The following is a 21,316-nucleotide window of genomic DNA, read 5'->3' on the forward strand; positions in this document are numbered from 1 at the left end:
TTTGACTGACTTTTTTTTTTCTTTTTTCATCCAAGGCTACATTCTCTCGTCGAGATGAAAGCAAAAACGGCCAGACCGAACAAATTTGCTATAAACTCTGTCGGTATTGAAATGGGTAAATGGCCGCATATCTGCTGACCTGTGCAGCAGGGAGAGAAGCTCTGTTATGCAAGTTGGACATCCTGACAAAAAGAAGCAATGAAACTGAGATAGACAGGTTACTCTGTTCCCCGTCCCGTTTCCTCTTTTAAACTTCCTGTCTCCCCGTGTCTGCCTCAAACTTCTCTCCTTTTCCTCTCTGTCCTGTCCTGACTCCCAAGTTTTGCCCGCAGAATTTCAGCTAAAGTAGAAGAGTCAAAAGCAAAACTCTGTTGTCAAATTGAATATTTGTCTTATGCAAATCTTTGTCAGCCATTCTCTCACTTTCTGGTGTCCATAATTAAAAACCAGTAGGGGAGAACAAACACCATGGAGAAACAGACTGGTATTTTGGGTTTTGTTTTTTGGTGTTGTTTGCACATATGTGTGTGTGTGTTACCTGTCAGTGTGAGTGCTGCTATAGCTCAATTACAACAGTTTTTGTGAGAAAAGCATATGCAATCACACAGATACAGCACACACTCTTACAAAATTAGTTTTCACTGTATGAAAAAATGCACGCGCACACACACAAACACACAGACACAAGCACACACAGAGTCAGGCTCATAGGCCACAATCAGTGCTTTCATCTTTCCATCTGCTTCTCCAAACATCTCTCTCTTCCTCTCTGTGCTTCTCCCTTTTCCCACCAACCCCTGCTGTGTATCTATCTGTATGTGACTATGTGTGTGAAGGAGAGAGAGCTTTGTTGGAGAACCATATACTGTACTGTATGAAAAAAAAAAATCTGTTTCCCTACTCTCTCCGTTTGCATTTCAACCCAGCATCCCCCAGTTCTCTCCATTCCCCAAATCTCTGTACTCACTGCTGAGTTTTCTCAGTGTGAGTGCGTTCACAGTCTGCACTCCTCATTCTGTCTCTTGGTTCCTCTATGTGTCTCTCCCTCAATCATTATCTCTGTTTCTGCTGTGCCATACTGCTGGGAAGCCAACGTTATCATCATTTTCCTGCTCTCTCCTTCTCCTTTCCTCTCTTTCTCTCTTTATGACTCCCTCTAATCCATTATCCCTCTCTAACGACTCTTTTGTGCTTCTGTAAAGTGGACCCAACTTTAGGACATCCACCCCTCCTGACTTCAACCCTCTATCTCCATCTTTCCTCCCTCTGTTCCTTTTTCCCGTCTCCCTCAAAGTGTCTCTCCTGCAACAAAGATGCGCCACAGTGAGAAGAGACCGTCTCTCAGCAGTTCCATTAAATGCATCTCTCTCTCGCTCTCTTCCACTCTGTGCACTTTTGTTCTGTTCCTGTTTCTGTCACAATTGCTTCCTGTCCTTCTCCCCTTTTTTCTCCATTCAGCAGCAATCTCTCTTGGCCCCCTCTGTCCACTTCTTTCTTTCTGCTCATGTATGATTACATCCAGCTGGTGCAATCTCATCCTAAAAGCAGGTTTGAATAGGATGTGTACCTTCTGTCCTCTTCACATCTGTCTTCCCCTCGTTCCTTCAGTGGGCAAAAAGTTATTTAAGTACATTTACTCAAGTATGTACTTCAGTATGAGGGTCCTAGATTCTGCCAGTGAAAATTCCCCGTACTGAGTTCTCATGAATACATTTGTCTGAAAGTGTTTCTGTACTTAGTAAATTTCTGTTCTTACAAATCGATCCAGTCTTACGTTGCCATCAAGTACTTATAGGGTGTTTTTTATTGCTACTTTTATGTAAATCTGCTTGACTATTAAGGGCCAGTGAGCCAAACTGTCAAGGAAAGCTCAGAAAATGAGATTTTAGCTGACATTTTCCTGTCACAGACAAACTCAGAGACAAACTGTGAGACGCAAATCCCTGATCATAGCTCAGTATTTGCAGTATCTGATTAGATTTCTTTTTTAGGGCAGTACAGAGAAACCGGTGTTGATGTTTGCATCTGTATTTGTTGAGGAAACAAAATGATGAAATATGTGAACCTGAATTTAAAAAAAAAAGTCAAAATAGGTATAAAAACTTTTATTTGTTTAATTTCACTTTTACTCTTATGATATTAAAGTGTTAATGTAAATATTCCTCAATAAACATGCAAATTATAATAAATAATAACAGCTAAAAGTAACATTGGTTTATAGATGTCCTAAACTCAGTTATAAGCATCCATAATTATAAATATCACTAAAAAAAAAAATCATGTTGAAACTAATTTTCAGTCACTGCTTTCTTTCTCAAGTGAAATATCTGCAATCGTGTGATGCGGACAGATGTTTGAGGGTTGAGTAAAGCGTGTGGCTGAGCTAGCTAGTTAACAAAATTTTTCATCATCCTCATGGTCATCAACAATGTCTATTTCCACATATAAAGGTGCGCTGGTCACACCTTTTTAATACCAGCTTGAGAACGCCTTCAAATTCTTTGAGATGTAGATTCAGCAAGTAACTGGAGACATTCCTTAGATATTTTGCTTCATATTGGCATGATAACATCACATAATTGGTGGAGATTTGTAGGCCGGGTATGTCTGTGTTTTCACGCTTTTTACGGCAAATTCTGACTCAACCATCTGAATCCCACAGCACATGTGTACAGCCTCAGTTTCCTGTTATTAGCTACCGGGAGTGGAGCCCGATTTAGTGTGATGCATCCCCTCTGCATTAAGGTTCAAGATGTTCTGCTGCATACCTTGGTTATAACAAGTGATTAAGTTACTGTTGTCTTCCTGAGCTTGTTTAGTATTTTCACCCAGAGGACTGCTGAATGCTAGAGATTTCCTCTTTGTCCAATCAGACTCTGTAAACCTTAGAGATTCCTGTGCAGGGAAATCCCAGCAGCTCAGTATTTTCTGAAATATGTAGACCAGCCCATCTGATGCCAACAACCACATTCAAAGTCACTTAAATCACCTTTTTTCTCCATTCTGGTGCTCAGTTGGAACTTTATCCAAATTTCTATATGCCTGAATGCATTTGCTGCCATATGACTCGCTGATTAGATGATTACCTTTATTAGCAGTAGAACAGGTGTCCCTAATAAAGTGTCTGGTGAGAGTATATTTGTAGAAAGCCACTGTTTGTGAGAATTTTCACTTCTTGTGTGATACTGTATTAGTATAGACTTCAGATGTTGGTTAAATACGATTTATATTCTTGTAAATGCAGCAGTGTCGTTGCCTTTATGCAGATTTCCTGTCTGAATATCAAGATGTAGTTTCACCAGAAATGAGGATGTCTTGAAGTCTGGCATTTCAAACAGTTGTTTCTATACATAGAGGGAGATGGTAATTCTGTGCAGTTGTCACTTTGACCAGCTCCTCATTATGATTCTTCTTGTCTGGATTAGCTCTTGCTCTTAATTTATATCAAGACTTTACAATTTATCCTATTGTAAAGTGTCCTTGGGTGACTTGAAAGGCGCTCATAAATAAAATGTATTAGCATTATTATTATTATTAAGAATAGGAACTGCTCTTCATGAGCCTTCTTTCATTTTTGTCTCCATCAGGGGATTTTCTGAGACTTTGTTAGTACACATGACATTTTCCAGATTCAAAATGCATAACAAAGTAATGTTAAACAGCTTCACTTTTTACATGAAGAAGCACATTAAAAATTGAAAAATGCCAAAGACTCCTTGTCTCTTTTTTATAGCTGGCGTAGGGCAACAGATTTGGTCTTTGGTGTTACCACACCGACACATTCAAATGTCCATTTTGTGTTGACAAGCATTGTTCGGTCATATCTTTACATGACTCTTACATGCTGTGTACTCTTTCTCTCGCATTCTCTGTTTTTCCCATCTTTAAATGTTTAATCATACTTAAATGTAATCAAACTTTCATCTGCAGTCAGCAAAAAACGAGCTATGTGAGGACAAATAGCGAGATGCATTGCAAACATTTGCAAAGGAAAAAAATTCTTGAACTAAAATACATATAATATCATGCTTGCCTGCATCTTACCATGCTGTTAGTGACTGAAGATGTTTATCTCTTACTAAATGTGTATCTGTCAAAGCAGCTCCAAAGCACACTGCAATCTGCTGGTCTTGTTTTATCCAGATTCTTTCTCCAGGGAGTCCAAGAAGCTGTAGCTACCAGGGACAGTAATGAGGAGGGTGGCTTAATTGAAATACAAGCATATTTATTTTGGGCACTGTTTTGTTAACTGCCTCGAGAAAACAGGCTGAATGGATGCAGTTTATTTCCCAGTGAATGTGTTGTAAAGGTCAGGCATTGTGCAGAATGCAAGTGGAAAAAAAAAAGATCTAACTGCTTCTTGGTGGGTGTGCTCACAGTAACTTTTGTTCTCTGAATTTGAATGAATGTACAGTTGTTTAGGGCATTTCTTGGGCAAATGTTAAAACTTGTCCACAAAAATTAAAATCCAAAAAGCTCACAACATAATTAGTAAACACATCATAACTGATAAGACGCTTATAAAATTTACCAGTGCAGGATCGATAGCATTTATAGGATTTAACGCTTGTCAGAAAAGCAATAGAGCAAAATTACTACTTTCTTCTTTCCCAACTTGCACGGCAACAAATGAAGTCCTGATTTCACTCAGTAAACCTCCACAAATCTACATAATTGCGAGATTTATGAGATCATTTATCTTAACAAGGCAGCTTCTTTTTCTACCAAACCCCAAGAACATTGCAAAATCCCACAGCTGGATAGAATTTTTTTTAAAAAGAGGGAGAATGGAGGATAGGTCAGTCAAAAGAGATCAAACTGAGGGAGGGCTGGTTGTTTCGCACCTTGTTAGACACCTTGTTAGTGCTCAGCCAGTCATTATAGTGTCTGCTGAGGCAGGAGTATCTCTAATAAATCAAGACATATCTGTCTGTCTTTTATTCAGCTATCATCCGATCTACTTCACTTGGCAAACACAAATCAAGCTAAACTTTTCCCCAGCAATTGCAGGTCAAATTAGTAGTTGAAACATGGGCAGAAATTTTGTTAACTAGCTAACACATGGATGAAAAAGTGGGATTTGCACATCAAACTTTCCTTAGTGTACCTCTCAAAATATTAGTGCCATACGTGCATAAATTCAAAGCCTCGATGGGTTTCACATTACAGATTAGAAGCGAAGACTAAAAACTGCCCACCCCTGGGGTATGCAGTACGTGTTGGTTTATGGTTATTGAATGAGAAAAGGTGCAGATCTGTGTAACCTGGCAGTGTGTGTGGACCTGCAGCCCTTGAAAAAGGGAGAGGAAAAGAAGATGAGACAAGAAAAGTGACAGGAAGAGGGAGGGCATGTGGCGTGCAATGTGCGAAATATTGAGAATGACATTGTTAAAGTTGAATATGAGCGACTCAAACACAATCACCATCAAGAGAGAAGTCTAAGAAGTGTATTTTTTGTGAGCACTTGTGTGCATAGGAACGCACACACTTTGTCCTAGTCAAAGGGAAAATTGCTGAGAGAGCCATCTGTCAGAAGTTGCACTCAGAGAGGCAGCCATGGTCTTATTGGTTTGATTGAACAAGACACAGTCTGCATACAGCCACCTATAATGAGTCCACAGTACTGTACTTTCAGCTTAATGCAATTTGCATGCATGTCTGTGGATGTGCACATGTATAACTGTTCTTACTGGCTTTGTATTACATCCTTTTTGTGAGTGTACGTGTTTATTTTGCTCTTTTTTTTCTTTGTATGGGAAGCTCCATTGTTACTGTGGGCTTGAAACGCACAAAGCTATTGGAATAGTTTCCATCAAACTTTTCCTCAATTCCTTTAACACCCTCTTTGGGATTAATTGTTGAGAGTAAAAGGCATTATCTAACAATCGTCCACAGTTTTTATGTTATTTATGTTTACTGTTATTGTATGGACACTATCGGGGAGGGATATTAAGAAATAGCCTCATTATTTGTGACTTTTTCAGCAATCTTAGTGTTATGGATTGGATGTACACTGGTGTGTGAAATGTTGTCTGGGAAAAGCCGTTAGTTGTGGCCTTTAGAAATAAGCAAATACAAAGCAGCCACATACACATGAACACAGGCACATACAGCCTCGACTTCCTGTTGGCTGTTGTAACCCTTATATCGTACACAGACTGTATTGATCCACGTATAGGAGCCGAGCGGAGAAACATAGCCTGTAAATAAGCTCAAAGAAATTTCTGCTGACCCCATCATTTTTATGTTCCTTTCAACGGTGAAAAGGAGGCAAAAAGTGCTGATGAGGCTTGAAAAAAGGAAGAGAGAAGAGGGGAAAGAACGTTTATTTAATAAGTCCAATGTCAAGCAGTTTGCAGTCTGCATATGGTACATACACTTACACACGCATTCAGAGGAGGACTTTTACCGCAGCTATTTTGGGAGGGCGTTAAGAAGTTGCCACACTAAAGCGTGCACACATAAAGGTGCAGACACGCACACACCCTGACACAGAAAAAACTGCTGTTTATCGCCAGTCTCCACACTTGGCCTGTTGCAGCCTACAGGTTAACTGGCTGCTCTTCATTCATTTTAGGGAATGGGAAGCTGGTCTCCCATCCCAAAAAGCAACCAGTTTTAATGAATTTTCACAAGTGATGATGCAGTAAGTTGCAGTTTTTGAATGGCAGGCGAACAAACTTGTATGAATGTACATGTGCTTGGGTTTACAGTCATTTTGCAAAAGTATATACTTAGTAAGCGGATCTAAACACAAAACACACACGAAAGCACAAAAATCATATTTGATCGATATGACGTGTCCAAATTAGTACATAGAAGATGTGAACGCCAATGTTCTTTCGCCATTTCATATCCTTAAGCTACATTCACAAGTGTTACATAGTCTGAGTCTAGAGGCTGCCTAGAAGATGAGCTTGTTATAAAGTGGGTACATTCTGGTATTAACCTTGAAAGTTTACCCAAAATGCACTCTCCCCCCCCCCAGTGAACCATCAGAAAATAGAACATTCCATTCCAGCCCCAGATCTGTAACTTGGGAAATTTGTACGGAAGTAGAACTTGCCTGAGTGTGTGTGTGTGTGTGTGTGTGTGTGCGTGTGTGTGTGTGTGTGTGTGTGTGTGTGTGTGTGTGTGTGAGTGAGAGAGAGAGAGAGAGAGAGAGAGAGAGAGACAGAGACAGCATTTGTCAATAAATATGTTCACTGTCTGTCTGGGAGAAAGTTAATATGTCTCTTTACACCACAGCCAGAACAATAACAGGAGCAAGCAGTATTTCAGAAAGAAAGGCAATGTTGTCGGGGTACAGTTAAAGTTAAAATACTTTTAAATAATACATTTAGTGTGAAGACAGTAAAACCAAAGCAGTACACCACATACTCCCCAAAAGAAAAAATAAAAAATAAAAACTGTAACTGATGCAATCCAAAAGGTCGCTGCAGGGTTTTTTCCGAGTTTTGCATTTTCTCTGGCCTATTGTGTAGCGAATGTCTTGGCTGTATTGTGATAAAGTGTCACGTAGACCCTGCATGCTGAGCTTTGACTGCACAGGCACAAAACTTCCCTTCTGCATTTAAAAGAATACTAGTGAAGCTAGCTCACCAGCTCTCTCCATGAACGCTATGACTGTAGCTATGATCGTTGCTGCAGCTTTGTAATTGCATACAGTAACTGTCTCTCTGACTGGTTGTACTTTGGTTCTCATGAATCTGGCTGTGACATGTTCATTTTTAATTGGTATAAAACTGACTACATGCAGCAGTTATGTGTTCAGTGATGGGTTTGCTTGCTGAGTGCTGTATCGAATCTTTTCTATTCCTGAACTTCTGTGCTATGATGATCTGTCATAGAAGGACATCAGGTTCAAATAGTAACAGCTGGACATATCCATAACACCACAGACTGAGCCATACAGCATACTCAGCCTCACCTACACAGTCAGTCAGACTAAGCATCAATAGCTGTTCTCACAAGCAGCAGCTGGATACTGTTAGAGAATCGCCTTTCATAATGAGGAATGAGCGATAAATGCACCATGTAAATGGTCACATTATCGAATCATTTCCATATCTGTATTGTGAGTCTTTTAATTGGCAATGTATTATAACGAGACTCGAACAACGTGGTTCTTATGGCTCAGAAGGAATGCAAAAGCAAGGCGATAGCGTTTGTTTGGTTTATGGCTTTAAATACCAGAAAGAAAACTATCATCTTGATGTGGTTGTTGTTCTTTTCCTTATGAAAAATGCTAAATGGTAAATGGCCTGTATTTGTACAGCGCTTTACTAGTCCCTAAGGAAAAAAGCTTGATGAAATGATGAAATGAAACGATGCGTTATTTCTGCTAAATGCACACAAACACATATGTTAAGTACACATGAGCGCGAAAAGTCTGCTTTGGTTCGCTGTTTCCCCCGTGCACTAATGCAGACATAGCAGTTTTTTTTTTCATGGTGAGCACGCTCTGAAGCACAGCTAAGTGAGGGAATAATTTGCATTTCAATCTTTTAATTTGCTCCCTTTTTGTGAAATTGAGCCAACTTCTACAAGCTAACTGGAGTGAGTACAGAACCCCCATTTCAGCATCCCCCCTAAGGGCGATCCTATAATATTTGAATATCTCTTTCCCCCAGTTGAACTTATATTAAACTCACATTTATATTACACACATTGAATTCTTTGGGGGTTTCAACTTAAGTCACGTTCTAAACATGACACGACTGCAAGGATCGCTTTGATTTGCTGGTTTCTTAAGTGTGAGTAAGAATGTAGAGAGCAAGTAACGAAGAGAAACACCTTTCTGACCAAAAAGAGGACTTTGCTTTTCAAATTGTCATTTACGAAATAACTTCTTTAAACCTAACATTTAAAGAAAAAAAAAACAAATGGCTTGCAAAGATTTGTTGCAGTTTGATGGCACATGCTGCTTTTCTGATATCTGTTAGAACATGGGTCTACCATCTATATAACGAACACATGCACTCAACGGTCTAATTTTAATTAACTTAGCTGATCCATGTTTGGCCAGCTCAGTTTGGTCTTGTATTAACTTCTACAAACATACATAATACGTGTATTCTATACATATGTATATACTACACAGCATGTGTCTGTATGGAGTGCACACTTCAGTAGAGGGAGGGTCCAGAGCAATTTGTCGGGCGCAGAGGTGAATCACAGCAATATAAAAAATTAATATAACGTTCATGAATATCAATAACTCTGATGCAATTGCCATAATATCAGCGCTTCTCCTTCACATCACATGTAGCTCTAAAGTACAATACAAATAATCACAAATCACAAAATAATATGGATTTATTTGCATTATGTGAGTTTAATGTGCTACCGAGTAATTAAAGTGCTTACCTCTGAGCAGTATATTGGGCTTCACATTGCCCACAGATCACACCTGAATGTTATGCTGTAGCTTGAGACTGTGTGGTGCAATATTCTTTATTTTATCATAGTGGCCTTGTTCAATAGCAAAATGAAATAATTATGTAAATGATATTGGAAAAATGTGAGTCATATTAGCCTATGTGCACACGCAAGGGCTGCCTACTTTGTCAGCGGAAATGCACATTCATAGGAGGATTTTTTCTGAGATGCAAATTTGGTTGTCAAGTTGCTGATTGCGGTGTCTATTTGTTATGCTAAGTGTAATCAAGACTTTGCTGTCACAATCAGAAATTTAGATGACAATCATTTAACAATCAGTTCAAATTTCACTTTATTAAAAGCTTTTTGTTGTTGTTGAGTTACTGTAATTTCAATTAGCCTGAAGTTAAACTGTGTGAATTGCTCAGGGGGGTGGCTGCGGTTCAAGAGTGAGTTGTCTGCTCATCGGAAGGTCGATGGTTCGATCCCCAGCTCCTTTAGTCCGTGTGTTGAAGTGTCCTTGTGTAAGATTGCGAGAGTAATAGATTAAAAGTGCTTAGTAAACCTTGCTTTTTGGTGTGTGTGAATTTGAACTTGTGTATAAACTTCAGCCATATTTTTTGAGGATGTCTTAAAGTTCCTATACGTATTCAGGGAGCGTACAGGGAAGGGAGACACCATTGGGGCACATCCCTGAATTGGAAACTTCGTGCATCTCAGCTCAAATCCACAACATTACCAGCCTGCTGGATCTTTTTAATGGTTGCACTTGATGGCTTGAAAAAAAATTGCTAACCACATGGAAAATCCCTCTTCGCTTTGGCTTATAGCCAGGGGTATTAGAGGTGGCACATGTACAATGTAGAGATTGAAAAGCAGAAGGCAGGAGAGGTGATGGAGGAGGGATGCATGCACTCTGTCATCCTCCTCCTCCCTTTTTCTATTCTCTCGCTTTTTCCATCTTCACCCCGGCTCCTGCACTGTAATATGTCTTTCCCAAGTTGTTTATAATCACTGGGACACCGTCAGACGGGAGTGATTGAAGTGCTAGAGGAGAAATAGATGGTAAAAAAATAAATAATGATTCCGGCAAGTCATCAGACGGTGGAGGGGTATAATCTGAGGCAGTGGAGGTGCTTGCTCAGTGGTGAGATTTGAAGCTTTACAAGAAAGCCACACATATATAAAACCCTTCAGGATGTGCCCACCGCTCGACTGGCTTCAAAGCTGCACTCATCTCGAGTTACCTTTACTGCAGAATGTCAACAAGGATGGGGAAAAGAGGAGAAGCGCAGAGGAGGAAGGTAGTAAGAGATGCAGAAAGGAGGCAGGCAGAAAAACTAAGAATGTGTGATGCAGATGAATTGGCTTATAGAATAATTTTGTTTGCCAAACCTGCGGGAAACAACAGCACCTGTATCTGTCAAATTTTTCATCCTCCTTCCTGGATCTACATGTTTATTCCTCTCAAAGCAAACAAATAACAGTGTATAGACATATGCATATTCCTTTTTTTGTGAGTTTATGTTTGGATTCTTTGATTTTGTTTGTCTTGAAAAGCTGTTGCATTCGTTGCCTTTAACAAAAAGGAAATCAATAGCACTAAAATTATAGCCTACCCTGGGAGCAAGTTCTTATACTGTCAGGAACTCTAGCGTAAGTCTTTGAGTTTCTTTAGCAATCCAGTTCACTTAAGATCATTGGTATTCAGGAGGTAATACTGATGATATTTTGTTGGAACCTGACTTTAGAAATCAGTGCCATGCATAAACACATAAACACTGCCTGGAGCTGGTGTAAGGTATTAATTACATAGCTCATAATTGCAGATTTAAGAGATTATAGTATTTTTCCGATGCACTTTTTTCCTTTTTTTTTTTTTTGTCACTTAAAATGGCTCTAACTAGCATATTGGGGGAGGGTGATACATTTGCATCTTATTTCTCGTCTTCATTTTTTCCCTCTGTGCTTCATTCAGTTAAAGTAACACTATATTTTATGTACTATAAATGAGTAATACTGAATGATACTATATATATCATTTAGTGTGACCTTGTGTAACCACATGTTAATGTGACTTTCAGCTGACATTGTGATGATTTCATACTAAAGATGTAGTAATTCATTATAAAGTACTGAGATGCTTGACATTTGTTTTTAGAGAATTTAAGAATCTCTAGATTTCTTTTCATTTTAAAGTCTGAGGAAACATTGTTGCAGAATTCTGTGACATGATGACAAGACTTTTGATGATGTGGGTGATCACTGACATTTATTTGATATTGTATAAGACTTAGACAACAAAAGAAAGTCTGAAACTTTTCAAAATACTTTAAAAGATGGATTGAATTTTATAATCATAACCTCAGTTTAACATATTTCTGATAGTGTTGACACATGTACAAGCAATGAAGCAAAACTGGTACTGTTTGGTGTTTTTCTGTGCTCAAAATCCTATTTGACTGTCCGTTTGGTATGAAACAGCCATATGTGCAAAGCTAGATTGTGGAAGACTTGATACGTTCATGTGTTAAACGGAGATAACCTGTTGTTATTTTTCGAGACACTTTTCAGTGGTGTGGAAGAATGAAAAGTGAATGCCTAAAGTGTTGTTAAAAAGAACCTTACATCATCTTACGGGAAGATTGCATGGATTCCAACTGGGGGATGACATCAGCTGAGCACACTCTAGCTCTTTTTTACTCATTTAAAAAAACAATACTCTAATGAACTACTCTGCTCTTATTTCATCCAAGAATAACCAGAGTGCGATGCTTTAAATTTGAAGAGATGGATCAGAAAGGTTGGCAGCAGGAGTGTAGATTTGAAAAACTGATGATGCATTTGAGAGAAATTGATTTCCAACACTGGGTGCAGACATTCCTTATCATCTAAAATTGCGGAAAGGGAGAAAGATACAGATTTTTTTTTTTAAACACATTACTTCTTTTCTATATGATGATAAAGATGATATGGGATGAGATTAATAGTCAGTAAGTCTTTGCAAATGGGCATCTCAAACACGCACTGCACCAGCACCATAAACTAGTGTCTTGAAGGAGCTTGTTTACACTGACAGCATGCAGTAAAAGAGCAGAGAGTAGACTGTCGATATGGACCGTGCACAGTAACGGAGCTGGTCCTTATCATCAATTTGTCCAGCGTCGTCTTCTAGCGGTTGACCTCTTTGTCTCATTTACTCTGAAATGTGGCTTTTTTCCCGACAGAGAAGATAAATCTCTCTATTAGGCTGCTTTACTGCAAGTATTTACAAAACACCTGTACATAGAACAGAGAGCATGTTGTTTCCCCTGACCTCAGGTTGCACTTTCAATTACAGGTTCTTTACTTTTCAGACTAAAGAACAGACAAATGCATCACTTATCTCTTACGGTAATGGTGTTACTTCAGTTTGGTTCATTATTCTGCCATTGTTATGTCTAAAAATGACAACATTAAGAATATGGAAGCTCAATGAGAATCGTTTATTGCCACTGTAATACTTTTTATTGCCTCACTGAGATTTTTATTTGCTTACAGTACACTAAGACTCATTGTGTGCTTTCATCAACCAGTTATGCTGCACTCTATGTCCTGACTGTCCACGGGCCAAGTAGCGTGACTTAACCTTTGACCTTTTAAATATGAATTGCCATCACTTCTGCATCTGTATTAGTTGATCATATATGTCACAATACTCCTTGCCATTTTTTGCATAAAAATCTTTAACAATCTCTTGCTTTCCTTACCTATTTAGCTAACTGAAGTGCAAATTCAATTTAAAATTCAAGAGCTGATTTGTTAAGGTGCTGTGACTCATTAAGTCTTACGAGTGACACTGAAAAGGACTGTCCTGCACCTTTGGCTGCTTTTGAAACAAAAAGTCTTGGTCTGTAAATCACCCCATCAAGTTTACAGCATCATACATGGGATCAAGGGCTTTTTAGACTAATCATCATCCTCACTGATTAATTTGAGTCAGGGCTGTGGGATGGGGGTCATATCCGGTGCTCCCATTTATCTAAGCACTTGATGTTCTTCCCTAATATTTGGGCAGTGGATGTGTGTGAGTGTGTGTTTGTGTGTGTGGTTACCTTTGCCAGGACCCCTAAAAATGTGGGATATCCAGAAGTGCAGTTTTAACAAACAAATCTACACGAGTCTCATCCTAATATTAGTTCATATTTGATACCTTTAGCAATCATGCTAAAGGTATCAAATGTATTCACTCAACAGGTTGGGAGTGGTTGGTGGAGATGGTTGGTGCTACTTTCCAAGTGGTAGTGAATCTTTGAAAAGCAGTGCAAAATAGAAGTAAAAGTTGTGCCTTAATGCTGCAACCAACACATTTCAAAAGGTTCAGCTTTTACTTTCAAGGTGAATATCCTCTGTTTCTGGTTTCATCAAGTCATCATCAAGTTTTATTATAGTTCAGAGAGAAATGGTGAGCAGACATCTTCCATGCAAACTGTGGGTGATCCAAAGGAGTCAAAAGGAGTCTGCAACCCCTTTCACCAGTCAACAGCCAGCATCAGCAATGACTTGTAACATGTTGGGGAATGCACTTTCTTTACTAGAAACCAGCAGTTGCCAACTGGTCTCTGAGCTGTGTGCCTGAAGTTTTAGATATTTCAGTAAAAGAGCAAGACGTTGCAAGTTGAGAGACAGAATGTATTAAGATCCACAAAAAAGTGTGTTATCTGCTTAACCCTTTAGAGCCGATCGGAGCGGACACGCTCCATTTTGCGTAACTATTTTTAAATCCCGGTAGCTCTGCAACCACGTAAGCTAGCGCAAAATTTTTTTTTGCATATGAAACCGGAGGAGTTGTACTTACATCTTATGCCATCAGCTTGTCCTCGGTAACGGTTTCCTTCCACACAAAGCTTTGCAAAAATAGCATAAAAAGCGCTTGCAGGAACAAAAACATAATATTCCAGAAACACGCTTTGCCGGTCCGATCAGCTGTTCACAACACTTCCTACGTTGGAATAGACGTCAGCGCGAACTTTTGCATTTCCGCCATTACCTGCCCAAAACCGGAAGTGACGTCATTTTCGCGGAAATGTAGTCTTTTTTACCATCAGGGCCTCAGGGCCTATACTGGTCTTTTTAAAAGTTATCTTTGACTTTATGACTTTCTGTGTCGTTTCTGGGATGCTTAGGACTCATATTGCACTGCTGGAAATAGTTTATTTTGATGCATATGCTGCTTTTTTGCAAATTTGCAGTATAATATTTATTTTCGTTTTTCCTGCAGAATATAAAAATTGGTGTATTTCAAAAATAAAACTATGAAGACACTCAAAATAAATTTCCTGTGGTGGGAAACTATTTTGTGCAACTTTTTTGTATTTACAGTTTTGAGGGATAAGCCTCTTAAATTTCTCTAACTAGAAATATATGTTAAAAAAGCAAAAACGATTTTCAATTTTTTTGTAGTTTATTGCACTTTTTTGCAATTTATGTAATTACTATGCACTTAATGAATACATATTATTAAAATCTGGGCTATAATGGTTGTATTGATGTATAGCAACTTGAAATGCTCCCAAAAATGGCTCCACAGCATGTAAAAATATAATATAAGCTCTGGCGGACTTGGTTCTATGGTAGGTCTTAAAGGGTTAAAGGTGGGTTTTACACAGCTCACACCGCAATGTCAAACTTTTATTGTGGACATTTTCACTCTTACTAATATCTTGTTGCATTCTCAATCATCCAGGTAAATCTCCAAAAGTTGATTCTGTTCATCTGGACGTAGCGTTTTGTGGGAGAAACGTTTCACACGGTGGACCGACACATCAAATTCACCAGGGAGGATATGAAAAGTGGCAGGTTAGCCTTCTTAGACTGTGAGATTTCCATCAGTAATGGGGGACATCTAAAAGCTGACGTGTACCGTAAACCTACACATACGGATCAGTATTTAAGGTTTGACTCTCATCATTCACTGGAGCACAAACTGGGTGTCATTAGGAAGCTACAACACAGAGCGAACACCATCACCAGGAAGGCAGAAGAACATCACATCAAGAAGGCCCTGAGTAAATGTGGTTATCCCAGCTGAACTTTTGTCAAAGCTGGAAAGGCACCTAAAGAAAGCTCCAGCTGATCCAGGAGAGAAGGACAACCGCTGCCCAAGCAAAAACATGTAGTGATCCCATATGTGTCAGGAGTATCGGAGCAGTTGAGATGCATTTTTTCCAAACACCGGGTCTCTGTGTCTTTTAAACCCCAAAACACGCTGCGCCAAAAACTGGTGCACCCCAAGGATCGGGTCCCCCGACACAAACAGAGTAACATAGTGTACGCTGTTAAGTGCCAGGAGGATTGCCAGGATTTATACATCGGGGAAACCAAACAACCTCTGGCGAAGCGGATGGCACAACACAAAAGAGCTACCTCGTCAGGCCAGGACTCTGCAATCTATTTACACCTACAGGTCAGTGGACACTCTTTCAAGGATGAGGATGTACACATCCTGAACAGGGAGGAACGCTGGTTTGAGCGCGGTGTCAAGGAGGCCATTTACACGAAAAGGGAAAGACCATCTCTGAATCGAGGAGGGGGCCTAAGGGTACATCTTTTGCCATCTTACAATGCTGTGATTGCAGCCATTCCCCAACTTTCTGTGAATGGTACTCATGGCCATTGATCAGTGAGTTTTGGTCAGTGGTTGTTGATCAATGGTCATGAGAATTTGCATAATTAAGATTAAGGAACTGACCTCCCAGCCCATTGTTCCTTCAGTGAGCTGGTTTCAGTCATTATGCAAATGTACTGTCTATAAGATTGGGGAAACCTGCAGTCAGCTGAGACTGAAGAAGTCACTTTATGAGTGACGAATCGTTTCTCCCACAAAACGCTACGTCTAGATGTACAAAATCAACTTTTGGACACTATTACTAATACTTTATAATACTCAACTGATCTGGTTTGCCTGGCCAGAGTTTTTCCTTGAATTTATAGCTCCACTATGATTGCTGTGGATGAGTCATCAGACCTATGAGGAGTTATTGGCTAATAAATTCACAGTGTTGGACAACAGGTTCAGGGGTCGACCAATCATGTCCCAAACATTTTGGATGAAACTGCTTGCTTTTGTCTTTTATTTTCCCGGTGAAGATTAAAAAACAAAAAACAGACTTATAACATAAAGGTTTTTGCTGCCAAGCCCTATTGTTTAATTATCTGACTGTTTAAAGATGTGCCATTGTTTTTGGTTGTATGCATATGCTTCATCCAAACTCATGCCAAATAAATTTCTGAAAGTCCCTGCCCTTTTCCAAGAAGTTTCCAAGGACAACTTCCCAGATGGTTCCGTATTTACCAAACCATCTGGAGTGTCAGGTTACAAAATATCCAATCAAGGGCTGTTTTTTTCTCAACAGAAATCAGTCTCGAGGGTTGGGAAAGTCAGGTTGCACTACAATATTCTGAAGGGCTTCTTCTTTTTTTTGTCCAATAATACCCAAAACATCAGTCTGTTCAGGCAAACAAAATTAGATTGTGAAGCTGCAAAAAAAAAAAAAAAAAAGATGGGAAAATGAAATGCCAAGGGGTCTTTTAGCCAGCAAAATTGCAAGTTAATCAGTCGGTCAGTTACACGGCCAAGGGGCAGCTATCAAATTAACTAATCAATTATGTAGATATCCAGCAATCCAATTACTCTTTCAATCAAAAAAGACAGAAAGCAGCACTTAGCATCAGGCTAATGGAAACCTGAAAGTTAGGGGAAAATACATTAAAACTTGAAAGACAGCCACATGGTTCATAGAGTAATTTGAAGAACTGCAGCATCCTTAGTATGCCTCTTTAAATGAAGTTTCAGTTTTAATTCCTAGTTTTGAGTTGTGTAGGAAGAAATAAAGTAATCCTGTTTGCCCAGAGCTACACGAGTCACAGCTGAGAATAAGAGGAGTAGCAGGAGAAACATGGGGGTAAGAATGGAGAGCTATATCGAGGGGACACAACGGGGTGCTTTTGAAGCCGCCGAGCTGTATTTGCAAAAGCTGCTTCATGGCAGCTATGCTTCTCTTAGGATCCTTACGTGTACCCGTATGCAAACTGAGACACCCATACACTCCTACCTTTAAAAAAAGTTTTTCAGGAGTTCAACCAGAGGAAAACGTAAAAGTTCTTTCAGAAAAGAATCTCTGAATCCTAGACAGAAGATTACTATGATTTATTTTAGTAGTCTTGATTAGCTTAGTCAAAGGAACCCCGAAGAAGAACGATAACATTATTAGTCTTGTATCTGTATAGAATGAGTTAACCCAGCTGTCACCTCCTACCAGTCAATCTGAATCATTTCGATTCTGAGATACATGTACTCTGTTCAGAAAGTCTGTGTTTGAAATGTCATGCTGACTTCACACTATCCTTTGAGATAGCTGCTTAGTCGTGAACCTCTAATAACGCACAATTTTTTTTGTCATTTATCCTCAGACCCCATTTTCTGATGAAACAGGATAAAAGGTGTATTTTAAAATGATATAAAAGGTGCCGTACATGCTTTATGCCTGTATATGTGCCCATGAAACCTGACACAACCACTCACTCACTTGGAGCGTTTGCTGACTGCTGTTTCAATACTAAATGATAACATCCATCTAAGTCTTTCCCCTACTATGAAATATGGTTTTGAGAGCACTCACTATAAATGATGCTTCTCTTGGTACAATATACTTTAGTATTGGATTTTATAGAACTATACATTTTTACAATACCAGGCAATGCTTTTAGAATCTTCTACTGTCCAGTTTTGGTGACCGCATGTAAACTGTAGCCTCGGTTTCCTGTCCTTAGCTTACAGAAGATCCACCCAGTGTGGTCTTCTGCTATAGCCTACCTGCTTCAAGGTTTGATGTGTTGTGTGCTCAGAGATGCTCTTCTACATGCCTTTGTTTGTAGCTAGTGGTTATTTGAGTTTCTGTTGTCCATCAAAGAGTTTTAACTTTATCCTTTGACCTCAACAAGGCATTTTCACCCAAATATCTGCTGCTCACTGGATATTTTATCTTTTTTTGACCATTCTTTGTAAACCCTAGAGATGGTCGTGTGGGAAAATTCCAGTAGATTAGCAAAATACTGAAATACTCAGTCCAGCCCATCTGCCACCACCAACGATGGCGTGTTAAAAGTCACTTAAATCACCTTTCTTGGTTTAAACAGCAGGTGACCTATTTCGATAAGTGCATTGAGTTGCTGCTGATTAGCTATGTGCGTTAATGAGCACTTGAACAGATGTCCCTAACAAAGTGACCAGTGAGTCTAAATTTCAAAAGTGTTGTCCTGATCATCTTTCCCTGAGGATTCAGGGTTTTTTTAAATTTATGTGAGCTATAGATCATTAAAATCTCTGATGGTAGTTGGTGACGCGTGAAAGGTGAACAGTGACATATTGCTCAATAAAATCATATATATGCTTTTTGGCCACTCACATTTAGGATGAGATAATGAGACACTAAAAGTGTCTAAGTGTAACGGTATTATAGGCTTATAGCTGTTAAGAGATAGAGATAGAGAGATGGAGATTATCTCACATTTTTGAGCTTTTAAATCAATGCTCGCCTTATGATCAAATAAGCTTAAAGTTTCTGTAATATTAATCTGCTTCTGTCTTTCACATACACACACACACACACGCGTATGTATATATATATATAGATATATATATAGATATCCATATAAAGACTAGGAAACGAAATGACCTTTTCTAAAAATCTGCTCTACGTGATTTGATTCCGAGCTCAAAATTTTGTGACGCTTGGATGTCTAAACTCGCCAGCTACATTAATATTTTATAAAAGTCACTTGTGCAGCCAGAAATCAACATAAAAATTGTTCTGAGACTGGACAATGGCTTTTTTTTCAGTGAATTAATTGGTCCTCCGTGGATATTGCCAGTGTGAAACCCCAAATCCCCAAATACCTTCTGCAGCTGGAACGATTCACAAAGGTCATGTTTTAGAAGCTATTGAAGTCCAAGATACTGCAGTCACGCTCAGGCATGTACTCGGACGTTTTTTGGCACCAAAAAGCATCTCTGCCTGCTGGTTGCTTTCATTCATGAAAATGCTTCATCTCATCTTCCCACGCACATTCCCATGCACAGTGATTTCTTAGGAATACTGTGCTGGCTTATTATTTCGATCATTTCATTATAAAGTTTCTTTTTCATAAAAAAAATAGCTGTTATGTAATTACAGTGACACATACTTTTCTTCAGGTTACCTGATAAAAAATTAAAATTATTACACAACCACTTTATGTGTGACCATTTACTGAAAAAATGAAAAGATTGAAACATTTTAAAGACATAATTCACGATGCCATGTCATCCATACAGTATACGTTATAATGCCTTCGGGCTTGTGCTAAAACCTGGTGTCAACAGCAAATCATGCAAAGAAGGATAACAGAAAACATGTAGAGGGAAAAAGAGATAGTACGTTTAAAATAAATCAAACGGTATACAGGAAGGGAAGATGGAAAAAAAAAAGAATCCAGTGGATATAGAGAAGGTGGTGAGATAAAGAGAGAGAGAGATTATGTGGGTGTCAGATATATTATTGAGGCTGGGCTAAGGGAAGTGGGAGACATGAGAGCATTGGCTGGTCTGTGCTGATGTAACCGTGATCACCACAGGTATAAAAACATACATTTACTGCATAGCTACAGTAAATGTATGCAAAAACACTGTCGTCAGTAAGCAAGTGTGTGGGTATGAATAGAAAGGCTACCCCACACAGCTACCTGAGAAGAATGGAAGAGCCAAAGATAAATGTGTCCCGTTTTCTGCGCTGGTTAGTACACAAACAAATAGATTCCCTCTCTCTGTCTCTCTCTCTTTAGTTTTTTTTTATTTTGTTGTTTTCTTGTTTTTTGAGGGCTACATTTGGAATGACAACCTTTCTTGAAAAACATATAAAGCGGAGCCAGTTTGTGTTTTACTGTTGCAGAACAAGATTTCAGAGGACAAGGCCAGAAAAGCTGTTTATAACACAAGAGGAGGATAAAGCGATTTTATATTTGAAGACAAACAAGCCACTTTTCATTGTAATGTGTTCCCGGCAGCATCTTAATGGGAAAGCCTGACAAGCATTTTGTTCGCATTCATCACATCTTTTCAACAGTATTTATTGCAAAAAGCAGGTTACCGTTTTTTTTAAATGTGCATCCAAATAGTTTTTTTTTAGTTCTTAGTTATATAAAGTGTATTAAAACATCACGAGACAATGGAAGACAACCTCTGATCACTCGATGCTTGCCAAGACCTAAGATTTCAAATGTTACTTAATGTATGATTATTTATAAACTGGTTTTCATATATCAAAGATTTTCTTATCGCAGTGATTTGGAATTTGTTATTTTGATGTTTTCCAGTTCACAGCAATTTCTTGCAGTTGATCCGACCATGTGAAGATCAGATCTATGCCAAAGCATCAGATCAAATCCTGTTAATCCAATGATAATCGTTCAGGATGTGCTTTGCTGTTTTCACAGCTTTTTCTCCCGCAGCAAAGAGCTGCTTTTTTTTTCTTATACCGTGATTTTGACTCTCTTTTTTTCTCTCTTTTGTTTTCTTACTTTTGTTGCAGGTGGAGAGGTGCCTTACACCACCCTAGCTACAAGGATGATGATGGGGGTTTGGTGGATGTTTGCTCTAATTGTCATATCCTCATATACTGCCAATCTAGCAGCTTTCCTCACAATCACGCGTATAGAGAATTCTATACAGTAAGTATTCAACAAATTTTTTTCACCTACTGTTTTTAGTGGTAGCTACCATACTGACTGATATATTGATTTAAATGTTTTCAAGTAAAAACTGCCACCTTTATTGTATCCTTATTGTTGTCATATTTAGGTATATTTAAACCTATGGAGTTAAATGATTCTCAAAAGAGTTACAAATGTGTATTGAACA

The 21,316-nt window shown here is 38.8% G+C and overlaps 1 protein-coding gene across 3 annotated transcripts in view; it reads left to right on the forward strand.

Annotated features, from left to right (window-relative positions):
- grid2 (glutamate receptor, ionotropic, delta 2) overlaps window positions 1-21,316 on the forward strand; it is a 560,888-nt gene that overhangs the window by 464,549 nt on the left and 75,023 nt on the right. For all 3 annotated transcript variants that reach the window (XR_014923374.1, XM_085475651.1, XM_085475648.1), the window contains exon 12: window positions 20,988-21,126. Coding sequence is in view for 2 of the 3 variants with exons in the window: in XM_085475651.1 (XP_085331777.1) it covers window positions 20,988-21,126 (139 nt within the window). In the remaining variant the exon portion in view is untranslated. The remainder of the gene's footprint in view (window positions 1-20,987; window positions 21,127-21,316) is intronic.

The sequence above is a fragment of the Copadichromis virginalis genome, linkage group LG12 (assembly GCF_057382275.1).
Source record: "Copadichromis virginalis isolate Kocher_CV1m ecotype Utaka linkage group LG12, C_Virginalis_male_GT1.1, whole genome shotgun sequence".
NCBI classification, from domain to species: Eukaryota; Metazoa; Chordata; class Actinopteri; order Cichliformes; family Cichlidae; genus Copadichromis; species Copadichromis virginalis.